At 38.5% G+C, this 12,855-nt stretch overlaps 1 protein-coding gene across 1 annotated transcript; it reads left to right on the top strand.

Annotated features, from left to right (window-relative positions):
• The first annotated feature begins 6,566 nt into the window (after positions 1 to 6,566).
• Positions 6,567 to 7,327, top strand: LOC142538712 (uncharacterized). The gene is made up of 2 exons (XM_075644010.1): positions 6,567 to 6,858; positions 6,969 to 7,327. Exons 1-2 carry the CDS (start codon positions 6,567 to 6,569, stop codon positions 7,325 to 7,327), a joined length of 651 nt encoding a protein of 216 aa, XP_075500125.1.
• Positions 7,328 to 12,855: the final 5,528 nt, after the last annotated feature.

Below are 12,855 nucleotides of genomic sequence, written 5' to 3'. Positions count from 1 at the left end.
GAATGAGCTTATCTTTTGAATCTCGTGGGTTCTAGTATTTCTGTAGTCGGCGATTCCCGAATCTCATCGAGTTATATCATCCCACATTTTTTACTCAATAGAAACTCCTTATCTAAGAATGTGATATTTCTTAAAACATACACATTTGTTTCATTGGGATCATAGATGTATGATAAGAACGAATTCTATAGCATTTTAGGGACTTTATTTTGTCGTATTCGTGCTTATCTGGCGTTTTTATTCCGAGTTTTGTGTTTAATTCGTTTTATTATTGTTATTTGCAGGTTTGATCAAAAAGTGATAAAAGCCAACGGAAGAAAAAGAAAGTCAAGCTTCGTAATGTCATTTCAGAAACACCCGAAAAAATAGGAAATAGCACAAAGAGCTGACACAGACCCCTACACGGACCTCGTGCAAGGATCCGCGCCATAGGATCCCAAAGAAGAAAACTAAAAAGTCTACACAGACCCCTTTCCGGACCTGTACCAAGGGTCCGTGTCCATTATCTTCCGAGAAAGAAAATTACAAAGTCTACATGGAACCCACTCTAGATCATTACACAGGGTCCGTGTCCAAGGTTTTCCTGACAGAATTTTGCAGCGAAGAGGAACGGACCCGGATCCTGAGGTATACACGGGGTCCGAGCCCTTTGATATCAGCATAAGATTTGGCGAATATTTTTGGAAAATTTGGAAGATATTAATTATGGGCTCGAAAATAACATGTTTGGATGGGCTTTTTGGAAGGAAAATATAAAAGAGAAAACCTAAGATATTGAGGGACTTTTGACACTTTTGGAACTGGAGAGAAGACAGCTGCGGCTTGGGAGGAAAGAGAAGAAAATGCACTTAACACGCAAGATTCACTGCGTCATCGCTGAGATTTTCTACTCTCTTATTTTTTTAATTTCAGTCATGAATTCGAATATTAGAATCTTCTATAGTTTTGAATTTATGAAGTAGTTCTCTTTGTGATCAGGACTACGATAGGGCCAAACTATTGATTTTTTTCATTTATTGGATTAATTGACTTATGAATTTATTTTATGTTATTGATTAATGTTTGCTATAAATTTCTAGCATTTAATTTGGCCAATTATTTGCATGTTTGTTGTTTGATCTTAACTCGAAAGAGGATAGGTTGAATTTAGCTTTAAAAAAAATTTTAATCAGCATCCCGATATATTTACATTGGTGAACACAGGGCGACCGAATAACTTTGCTGATGCCATGAATAGAGCAAAAGGCGCTGAAGCGGGCCTGATAAGGCAGAGAAGAGCTGCAGATATTCCTCCCGCACCGAGACCACAGCAACCACCTCCCCGATTTGAGAGTGATAGTAGCATTGGCAGATTTGCCAGCGATGTACGAGTTGGCTGATGTCGGCCAGATAAGATTCCAGAATTGTTTTGTATTAAGAAGATAGATTTCAGAATTGAATTGATACCAGGTACTGATTGTGTTTTAGAATTCAGTACAGAATGATATTAAATGTACAGAATGACACTGAAAGAATTGAAAGATCAGTAGAAGAGTACCGACCAGGAGTTACATCTGATTTAATGTTCTCTTTGGCATGTTTCAGTATGTTCAGAGATATTATGATGATTTCATGCTTGTTGTATCTATGATAGCTTGATATACGTACAGCATCTGATTGACTGAATCGAATATCTGAAGATTGTGTTGAATACTCTGAGAACTGTGATTATTATATACAGAAATTATTCAGATATGAATCCTGCTTGAAACAGATTGTATTCAGAATATGCGATATCTGAAGTTAGTATACCGATTGATTTTGACACAGTTGAGATCATGATCAGTAGATAAGACTAATACAGATATCAGAAAGAGCAGAAATGTCAGAAATGTCAGAAATTTATGTTTGGTCTGAATTGACAGATTTTCGTATACGATTGTTATTTTGTGTCTGCCTGAGTATTGCTATATTTCTACAGCCGTATTTGATACAGATCAATGTGAACCGTTGAGATTATATACAGTTCAATCCGAATCAGAGTTGAATTCGAGAATTTCAGTAGATCAGAAATATAATCAGAATGTTCAGAGCTTAATTTCAATAATCAGAACAGAGCATCGATCAGAGAGACAGATATGTGATTTTACGATATGAGAATGATTATCTTGTGATGTCAAATGTTTCAGAATTGTACAACAGAATTTAATATCGATAATCAGAACCGAATACCAGGTAGGTATTTTTCTTTAATTTATATTATTAACTGATTGTTTATACCAAATAGTTCGAAATGGGAAATGACAGATAGGATCAGAAGCGCACAGAAATGGATTCAGTAGTCGTTCAGGTAACAGAAAGTATGTGATAATTCGAACAGATAGTTTTGATATGGACAGATTAAATCAGTTATGGCAGAATTGTACTGAAATGTCTGAACCGCCAATAAATGAAGATAGAAAGATAGAAATCAGAAGAGTTATGACAGAATTGCTATATTTCTGACTAGACATGGGGAGTATATTTCGATGAATTTCGTAATAAGATTACTGCAATAATTTCCAGATTGTGATATGATATGATTGTGATTGACAGATTGTTCAATCTATATCTATTAGTTTGTACAAGATGACAAAGATCGATGTCAAAGAAATGGTCAGATTGATCAGAATGTGGGAGTAGATTATATCAGATTTTGGATTTTGATTGAGTTTGTAGTGGTGGCAGAACATACCATAAACTCATTCATATATTATCCACCGACTGACAGATAGCCAGAGTGTACTATCCGGATATTGAGAGATATCCAGGGAGTGGCAGTGCTGGATGCTAGCACTAGTTAATATGACATATTGTCATCCTATGAATTATAGTAGGATAATAGCCATCAGAAGAGTAATGAAATAGTTGCAGATAAGACATTGTACAGTGAGTACTGCAGATTTCTTTGGTATAAGAATAATATCTCGGAGATATCTGAGATAAGATTTGATACGGTCAGAGATATGACAAAGAAAAGGTAGCTAATTCAGAAGAGAATGAAGATAGCTCAGACCAGACAGACTTAATACGCCAACGTCGGATGATGACGATTGGTATTTGGGGCCGAAGATTTAATATATCCTTGACTGGGATAAACAGATTTGATATCCGCTAATAATATTGATTTGGTATGAGCCGTTGATTGGTATATACGGATGTTGTATAGCCAGTATTGTGAGATTGATTCTGTCAGAATTATTTCGAGTGGTATTATGATTTTGTGCTTCTTAAATGACTACTTCGGTCTGGAAGCAGAGATCCGTGAAAGGAAGAAAATTTAGAATGAAGAATATTCTACTGTTGCATATACAGTAAAGTCAACGGAGCATTAGAAATATTTCTTGAGAGACAGAATCTGATAATGAGATTAAGATTTCAGAATGGATTCATTGAGATGAGTTTTTGATTTAAACTCTGTATACATTCCTTCTGATATGTCTGAATTGATTACTTGCGATTTCGAGGACGAAATCATTTCTTAGAGGGGGAGAAATGTAAGGCTCGAGATTTATTAGTCTTCATTGATGTGATATTCGGAAGATATGAGTATGCATGACATGTAATGAGAAGCACTAAATGAGATTATGAAGTAGTGCATGAAATATAGACCGCACCTGCGGTAAGGAAAGGACCGCACCCGCGGTTGACGGACAGAAAGATGGGCATTTTTACAGTAGAGTCACCGCACCCATGGTCCAAGAAGCAGTGCACCCGCGGTTATGGCTCATGAAATATGGAAGAATTACAGTAGCAACACCGCACCGCACCCGCGGTTCCAGAGGCAGCGCACCCGCGGTGCTGCTACAGTAGGTTGAGCGCACCCGCGGTGTCAACCAGAGCGCCCCCGCGGTCGATGGCTCTGCATTTTGGATAGGGCTGCCGAGAGCAGACCGCACCGGCGGTCAAGAAGCCACCGCACCCGCGGTGCAACGTGGTTATTGAGAAATAATAACACTTGTCCTTTCCATGCATATATATTGTATGTGTCTTCATTTCCATTCCTTCCAGCAGCTGGGAATCGAGAGAACTTCAGAAATTCCCTCAAGCTTTCTTCATAGTAAACTTTGAGTTGTGAAAGAATTAGCCATCTGATTTTCAATCCGAGTTCATAATTGTGTTCCTTACATCAAAGGCTACAAGAGGATGTAATTATTGTTCACTTTCAACATGTTTTGAAGTTGAGATGTTGGGGAAATCAGATATTGGTTGTTATTATGTGTTCTTGACATGTTGGACATAGTATAATCGAAACCGGATCGAGAAAATGATAGCATATGACATTGTTATGATTTTCAGCATGTATTGAAATGAGATATGCAGATTTCAGAAGTTATATATGTTTATGATGAAGATTATGAGTTGTTGATATTGATTATGTTATATGAGTTGATCGGTATATTGAGAATCCGTCGTTATGCCGTCGAAATGCATTGAAATGAAATATTGATTCCTATATGTATTGAGATGTACTAGAGCTTGATAGAATGTACATTGATGATGCCATTTCAGATTTGTATTGGCGACTTTGACATCGAGACTTCGACATCGACAGAGATTGTGCGACGAAAGGTATAAATTAATGTTGAGTTGGGATTGCACAACTCGAGTGAGGTTTGACTCGAGTTTCCCTAAATCACATACTTAGTTTATTGCATTGATATTTGTAATTGGTGAGATTGATGTTTTTAGTCTATTGATTTATAGCCACTGCATGTATTGACTACTGATTGTTTAGTCGTTGGCTGATTCGCCGAGTCACCGGCTGATTCGTCTGGTTATTGGCTGATTCGTCTAGTTATCAACTGAATCGTCTAAACTTTGGCTGATTCGCTTAATTACTGGCTGATTCGTCTAGTTTGGCTGATTCGCTTAATCCTTGACTGATTCGTCAATTCTGTGGCTGTTTCGCACAGACACTGGATATATGAATTATATCGATGTCGTTTAGGGTTGATTCATTCCTATCGACTGAGATTCGATATAATTATCAATATCCAGACATTGGGATCCCTAGGTTAGAGTTGAGTCGAGTCTGAGACGACGCGTTGTTTGAGTCGAGTCTGTGACTGAGGACTAGTTGATTTACAGTTTTAGATCATGTGAATGATAATTGTTATATGCTTTTGTATATGTTTTTATATGATTGCATGTTTACATTGTTTATACTGGGATTTATTCTCACCGGAATTATCCGGCTGTTGTCTTGTTTTGTATGTGTGCATGACAACAGGTGGGACAGATTCAGGGTTGAGGAGATGAAGAGAGATCGTGATTAGAGTGGAGGCTCCAGACTTGAATTAGAGATAGGGTTAGACACGTGATATTAGCTGTTAACCCTTAGTTGAATAAATGTATGTGGTACAGGACTTGTACTTTTATACTGAGATGTATATATGTTTTATTTCACTACGTTCCGCATTTTAAAAAAAAATTTAGACCCTGTTTTATAATTGATTAATTAGTCCCAATGATGATTAAGAACAGGATTAGCGTCTGGGTCCCCACAACAGGAGTGCATAGTTTTCTAGGACATGCAAGGTTCTATAGACGCTTTATAAAAGATTTTTCTTGCATTGCTAAGCCACTAACCAATTTGCTGATAAATGATGTGCGCTTTGATTTCTCCGATGAGTGTGTGCAGGCATTTCAGGTTTTGACGGAAAAATCGATCACCGTACCTGTGATGATAGCGCCTGATTGGGGGTCACCATTTGAGGTGATGTGTGATGCAAGCGACGCAGCTCTAGGGGCCGTTTTGGGGCAAAAGAGGGAGAAATTCATCCATGTCATCTACTATGCTAGTATGACACTGTCATCTGCCCAAATGAACTATGCCACTATAGAGAAGGAGCTTCTTGCTGTGGTTTTTGCTCTGGATAAATTTAGATCATATTTGATAGGGAGCAAAGTTGTAGTGCACACTGACCATTCATCCTTGAACTACTTGATGGCCAAAAAGGATGCAAAACCAAGGCTAATTCGCTTGATTTTTCTGTTGCAGGAATTTGACCTGGAGATAATCGATAGGAAGGGGACAGAGAACCAAATTACATAACATCTCTAGCGTTTGGAAAATCCAAGTCAAGGCAATGAAATTTTTCGCGATGATTTCCCAGATGAACAACTTTTTGAGTTCAACAGTTTACCGTGGTATGCCGATTTTGTTAATTATCTATCCAACAGTATAATCCGTTGATGTGTTCTCAGGAAAAGTAAGTGAAATTTTGTTTCATTGTCATGCTAGTCCGGCTGGAGGCCATTTTAGGCCACTAGAACTGCGTCAAAAGTCCTCCAGTCTTGTTTTTATTGGCCTACTCTGTTTAAAAATGCGCATGAATATGTTACAAAATGTCCAAATTGTCAGCGCACATGTAATATCTCTAGGAGACCTGAATTGCCTCTCAATAATATTTTGGTGTGTGAGATATTTGATGTGTGGGGTATAGATTTCATGGGTCCATTCCCAGTTTCTTTTGGTAACAAGTTTATTTTGGTGGCTGTAGATTACGTGTCTAAGTGTGTGGAGGCACTTGCATGCAAAACTAATGACTCTAGGGTTGTCGTTCATTTTCTCACGTTTTGGTACACCTAGAGCCATTATTAGCGATGGGGGTACTCATTTTTGTAATCGTCAATTTGACAGTCTGTTGGCTAATTATGAGGTCCGACATAAGGTGGCCACACCATATTATCCTCAAACTAGTGGCCAAGTCGAGGTATTGAACAGAGAAATTAAACGCATTCTTGAGAAGACTATCGGTGCTTCAAGTAAAGAATGGTCTAGAAAACTCGACGATGCACTTTGGGGTTACCGCGCTGCTTTTAAAACCCCAATTGGCATGTCTCTTTTTAGATTATTGTATGGGAAGTCGTGTCACCTACCCGTAGAACTTGAACATAGGGCTTATTGGGCTCATAAATTCTAGAATTTTGATGCTAAACCACAGGTGACGAGAGAGTGCTGCAACTGAATAAATTGGATGAGTTTAGGTTGGATGCTTATGAGAACGCCAAGATTTACAAGGAGAAGACCATACGTTGGCATAATCAGAACATCGTCCATCGAGAATTTTTGGTCGGACAACTGGTACTATTATATAAATCTCGAATGAAGTTGATGCCAGGCAAGTTGCGTTCACGGTGGTCAAGACCATACACCATCACGCAATTTTTCCCTTACGGGACAGTGGAGATCACTAGTGAAGAACCGGGAGCATTCAAGGTGAATGGGCATAGGTTGAAGATTTATCATGGTGGTACTATGCCCGATGAGCTGACCACCATGGATCTGCAGGATCCAAATTGAATAAAGGAACACAGTCGGGCTATAGACTATAAATTTAGGGCTTGTTGGGAGGCAACCGAGTGTTTAGTTTTATTTTTTTTTCATCTTTAATTTAGTTTTCTTTCATTTTGTTTTATGCATACATCTTGAGCTAATCTCAGTGAGTGGTGGTGCATGTAGGTTATTCACTAGCGGTGGGATTTCTCAAGTATGGGGGGATTCTATTGTGACCAGCGGACTGAGAACGTCAAATAGGCCAGGGAAGTTTCTGTACAATTCTTGCATCTTGTGTGCTTGATCAAGTTTCAATTTTGATATGTAGGTTTATAGAATTGTTAATTCCTGGCTTCGAAGTATGTGTCTGGTTCGAAGTGTGTGTAGGGTACTCTTAAAAAAAAATTAGAAACGCCCGGACCACTAGACGGACCTCCACACGGGGTCTGTGTTCTTCAATCTTGTGACTGCCTTTTCCCAGTGTCTCGAAGGACCCATATCCAGACCCCTACAAGGGGTTGGGTCCGTGTCAAAGTATTTCCAACCTGTTGATTTCCAGAGTCTACATGGACCAGTTCCCAGACCCCTACACGGTGTCCCTGTTCACCACTTCCAGATTAGCCATTTTCACGCATATACCAAGATCTCTAAACAAACCCTAGTACGGGGTCCGTGTCTTCTATTTTTGACAGCATTCGGTAAAAAAAAAACCCCGACTTCCGCCTCCAAAACCTCTAAATCCCTAATTCGCATCCCTTCTCCTACACCATCATCACAGCCAACCACCATCGTGTACCACCACCGCTCAATATCATCGCCGCCTCCCACCGCCACGTCTCTGCTTCTCGACCTCGCCACCGAGACGCCTTCCAACCACTGTGCACTACCCTCCCATTTTCTTTCCGGTAAACGTAGCTACACCTTCATTCCCATATCCGATTATCATCATTGGTGATTTTGTGCCACCCGTATGGTTATTGCATGTTATTTCGGTTATTGATTGGGTGTTATTTTTCAGTTGTTGGGTTGTTGGACTTTGATTGTTCATGGGTTGAATTTTTACCACTATTAGTACTGTTTTCGGGATAATTTATTGTTTGAGCATATAACATGTCGATTGATTCACATTGGATGCTGGTTAATTATCGGTGGTGCGTTGGGAGAAGCTCGTGAATTGTTTCGGTTTGCTTGTCATAAATTGACAGGGTTGTTGTGACTAAGATTGGTTGGTGTGTTTGGATTTATTTGATTGAGTCGGAATGCCTCATCAAAAACTGACTAGTAAGCGCACACGAGGCGGTGCCTCCTCCTCTTCTAGTTTCGCTAGGTTAGCATTTGATGCCTCTCGATTTACCAGCCGAGAAAATTTTTAGTGGTGCTCGGCGCTTAATGACAATTCCGTGATTGTTGAACGTTCAGTTCATCCACAGGATCGATCGCGAGGTTCCACTTAGGCGGAATTTGATAAATTCGATTGGGGACCCCTCCTGGACATCACCGGCCCCTATTACTCCTGATTGTGGATGATTTTACAAGTTTTCTCATTTTTATCATTTCGTTCATATTTTGATGTTGATTTTATGGGACTTATTCAGTGACTACATTACTTTATTGTATTTGGACCATTTTATTCTTTATGCTTATCCTCTTTTGGTTTATTCGTTTGCTTGTTTGCCTTTCCTATACTTTTTACATTTCTTTGTGCATTCGATATCGTTATTTTCAAGAGTTGATGATTTTTACCACATTTTTGCTACTTACTCGACGTTTTACCAAGGAAGTGTTTTTGCTTTAATTGTCTTTCTCTTTTTCAGTTTTCATCGCTTTACACTGATGACAGTGTCGATTTCAAAGTATGGGGGGTGGGCCAGTTTTGTTACACATCTTTGCATAACACTTAACAACACTTTTCACGTATGATGCGACTATATCTAGAGAAAGATCTCTTGTTTTACATGATAACCTCACTACAAGAAAAAGGGGCTTCCGCAGCGTGCAATATGCGCCGCGGACACGCTGCGACGCACGCTGTAAAGTTGAAAGCCGTCTTAAGTTTGACACTATTGGCGGCGTGCGATTTACGCTTGCGGTTTAGTCTAATAACGGCGTGCAGAGTATGCTATTGATAGTTAAACTATTGGCAGCGTGCATATGTACGCTGTTAATACAACTTTCTATGGCGTGCACAAGTACGCCGTTAATAGTCATAAAACAAAAAAAATTAGCGACACTTTTCGACACAACCGTCGCAAACGGCGACAGGGCCAAACCGTCGCTAATTTAGCGACGGTCTTAAAATTTAGCGACGGTGTTATAATTTCGCGACAGTTCAAAAACCGTCGCTAAATTTTGCGTAAATTTAAAAAAAAAAATTTACTTTTATAATTTAATACATTTTTATAAAAATACAATACAACTATAATAATAATACTCATGATCTTAATTAACAATTAAAAAAAACTCATGATCTTAATTAAAAATTAAAAAATTGACCAAAAATTGAAACAAAAACATGTATTTAAATCGAAACTAAAATCATGTAAGTAGAGAAAAATTTTAAGTGTTGTGAAAAAAATGGAACGGAGATCGGGAATAAATAAAGAATTTACGATTTTTTAGCGACGGTTTGTTACTAAACGGTCGCCGATGTGAGTATATTAGCGACGGTTAATTATTAACCGTCGCCGATTTAAATCGGCGACGATTTATGCTATACCGTCGCTAAATGTGGCCTTAAATCGGCGACAGTTTCTTGTAAACCGTCGCTAAATGTGGCCTTAAATTCGTCGCAACTTTAACTTTAGCGACGGATTTACTAAAGACGTTGCTACGTTAAAATTCGAACTCATTTTCCGCAGCGTGCTTATAATATGCATGCCGTGAATAATACTATTGACGACGTACGATTAATGTACGCCGTTAATGTCTGAACACGATTTTTTTTTAAAAAAATGATTTACTTACGACAGCATACATAAACTTGCACGCCGTTAATAATACTATTAACGGCGGCGTGCCTTTATTGTGCGCTGTCGTTTATATAATTTATTAACAGCACACATAAATGCAAGCTGCAGATATTACTATCCGCAGCGTGCTTTTAATGCACGCCGTTCATAATAATATCCGCAGCGTGCTTTTAATGCATGCCGTTAATAGTATCAAGTTACTATCCGCAGCGTGCTTTTAATGCAAGCCGTCAATAGCAATATCCACAGCATGCTTTTAATGCACGCCGTTAATAGTATCAAGTGCAACAATATTAATGGCGCACATATGGGTGCACGCCATGAAAAGTAGTATTCGCAGCGTGCGTTTAATGCACGCTGTTGATGACGTGCTGCGGAAAATCATTTTTCTTGTAGTGCCTGATTAATTTGTTAGATTTTGGATCATCCGGGAAATCGTTTCATGATTAGTATTGAATGAGAGGAGTCGTAGTTTCAAGGAGAGAGTCAGACATGAACCAGTTTTGTATTGACATTTCATTCCATGCACGTGGACAGACTTTTGCTCATTGATGGTGAATTGGTTCAAGGTGATCTTAAAAAAAAACCTAGAACTCATATGATTAGCCCTCGATGCGAAAATACAAACAATGGTGACTTATGGATGATTTAGGCGATCTTTGGACCGTTTGAGCCTTTCAAGCCTACCCGATACATCATTTATTGTCTCTAATAACCCTTCTTGAGCCTGTAAAAATCTAATGGTATGTGTCAATGACACGGAATTAGACCCAATTCGTAATTTATTCAATGTCCCACATCAACCACCTGAATTTTAGACTATACATTTTTTTCTACCTACGTTTGAGAGAAATAAACCTTCTGTACACGTTGAAATATTCAAGATACTCCAATGAGTTGAAGAAATATGTTTGAAGGTGTCGATGATTCATTATGAAAAAAAAATAAAAAGAAAAAAAGGGGAAAAGTTTATGGTGTTGAGGACACCAGAGAAATCTGTGGGTGAAAGTTGGAGGACATTAAAAAACAAGGAGATGATAGACCTCTAAAGATGATAAAAATACAATAATTGGTGACGAATTAAAGGTTGATTGAATGCACTGCAGGAATATGTTTATTTTCTCTCACTTTTGATTCACATGCCTTTTATTGTTGTCGTGAACCTTGGCCTTACATTATAAGCTTGAAAAGACCTATTAACCAAGTCATGATCGTTCTACATTTAGTAGAGAGGGGTATGAAAGTCAAGAATATGGGGCGTTTAAGAAATAAATGAATATAAGTTATCCTGAAACCAAGTAGCTGTTGATGAGTATGAGTTCTGACTTGCACACTACACACATTTCATTCTTTTGATCTTCACTAGGTAATGGTTGAATCTTAATTTGCAACGAAAACGAATCTTGTGATATTCGAAGCATGATCTTTTGACCGGGGGTGATAGAATTTGACAAATTGAGAAGTTGTGATTGTATTACTTGAGTTCTGAATCTAAGATATTTCTCATCTTTATTTCATGTCTGATTTGTTCGAGTACCAACAAAGGTTCTAGTGTTGGGGAGTTGATAAGCACGAATTCTATAGCATTTTAGGGACTTTATTTTTTCATATTCGTGCTTATCTGGCGTTTTTATTTTGAGTTTTGCGCTTATTTCGTTTTATTATTGCTATTTGCAGGTTTGACCAAAAAGTGATAAAAGCCAACGAAAGGGAAAGAAAGTCAAGCTTTCGCAATGCCATGTTAGAAACACCCAAAAAAATATGAAATAGCACAAAGAGATGACACAGTCCCCTACACAGACCCTGTGTAAGGATCCGCGTCATAGAAGCCCAAAAAAGAGAACTACAGAGTCTGCACGGACCCCTTTCTGGAACTGTACCCGGGGTCCGTGTCCATTATCTTCGAGAATGAAAATTACAGAGTCTACACGGATCCCACTCCGGATCCTTACATAGGGTCCATGTCCATGGTTTTTCGGACAGAATTTTGCAGCGAAGAGGCATGGACCCTGACCCTGAGGTATATACGGGGTCCGTGCCCTTTGATATCAGCTTAAGATTTGGCGCAGATTTTTGGAAATTTTGGAAGATATTAATTATGGGCTCGAAAAGAACATGTTTGGCTGGGCTTTTTGGAAGGAAAATATAAAAGAGGAAAACCTAAGATATTGAGGGACTTTTGACACTTTTGGAACTGGAGAGAAGATGGTTGCGGCTTGGGAGAAAAGAGAGGAAAACACACTTCACGCGCAAGATTCACGCGCCATCGCTGAGATTTTCTCCTCTCTTATTTTATTAATTTCAGTCATGAATTCGAATATTAGAATCTTCTCTAGTTTTGAATTTATGGAGTAGTTCTCTTTGTGATCGTGACCACGATAGTGCCAAACTATTGATTTTGTTCATTTATTTGATTAATTGATTTATGAATTTATTTTATGTTATTGATTAATGTTTGCATAAATTGCTTGCATTTAATTTGGCCAATTATTTGCATGTTTGCTGTTTGATCCTGACTCGAAAGAGATTAGGTTGAATTAAGCTTCAAAAAAATATTAATCAACACACGGTTAAACAGACTAGAAA

Source organism: Primulina tabacum, chromosome 3, assembly GCF_025594145.1.
Source record: "Primulina tabacum isolate GXHZ01 chromosome 3, ASM2559414v2, whole genome shotgun sequence".
In the NCBI taxonomy this organism is placed as follows: domain Eukaryota; kingdom Viridiplantae; phylum Streptophyta; class Magnoliopsida; order Lamiales; family Gesneriaceae; genus Primulina; species Primulina tabacum.
This window is presented reverse-complemented; position numbering and strand designations above follow the sequence as displayed.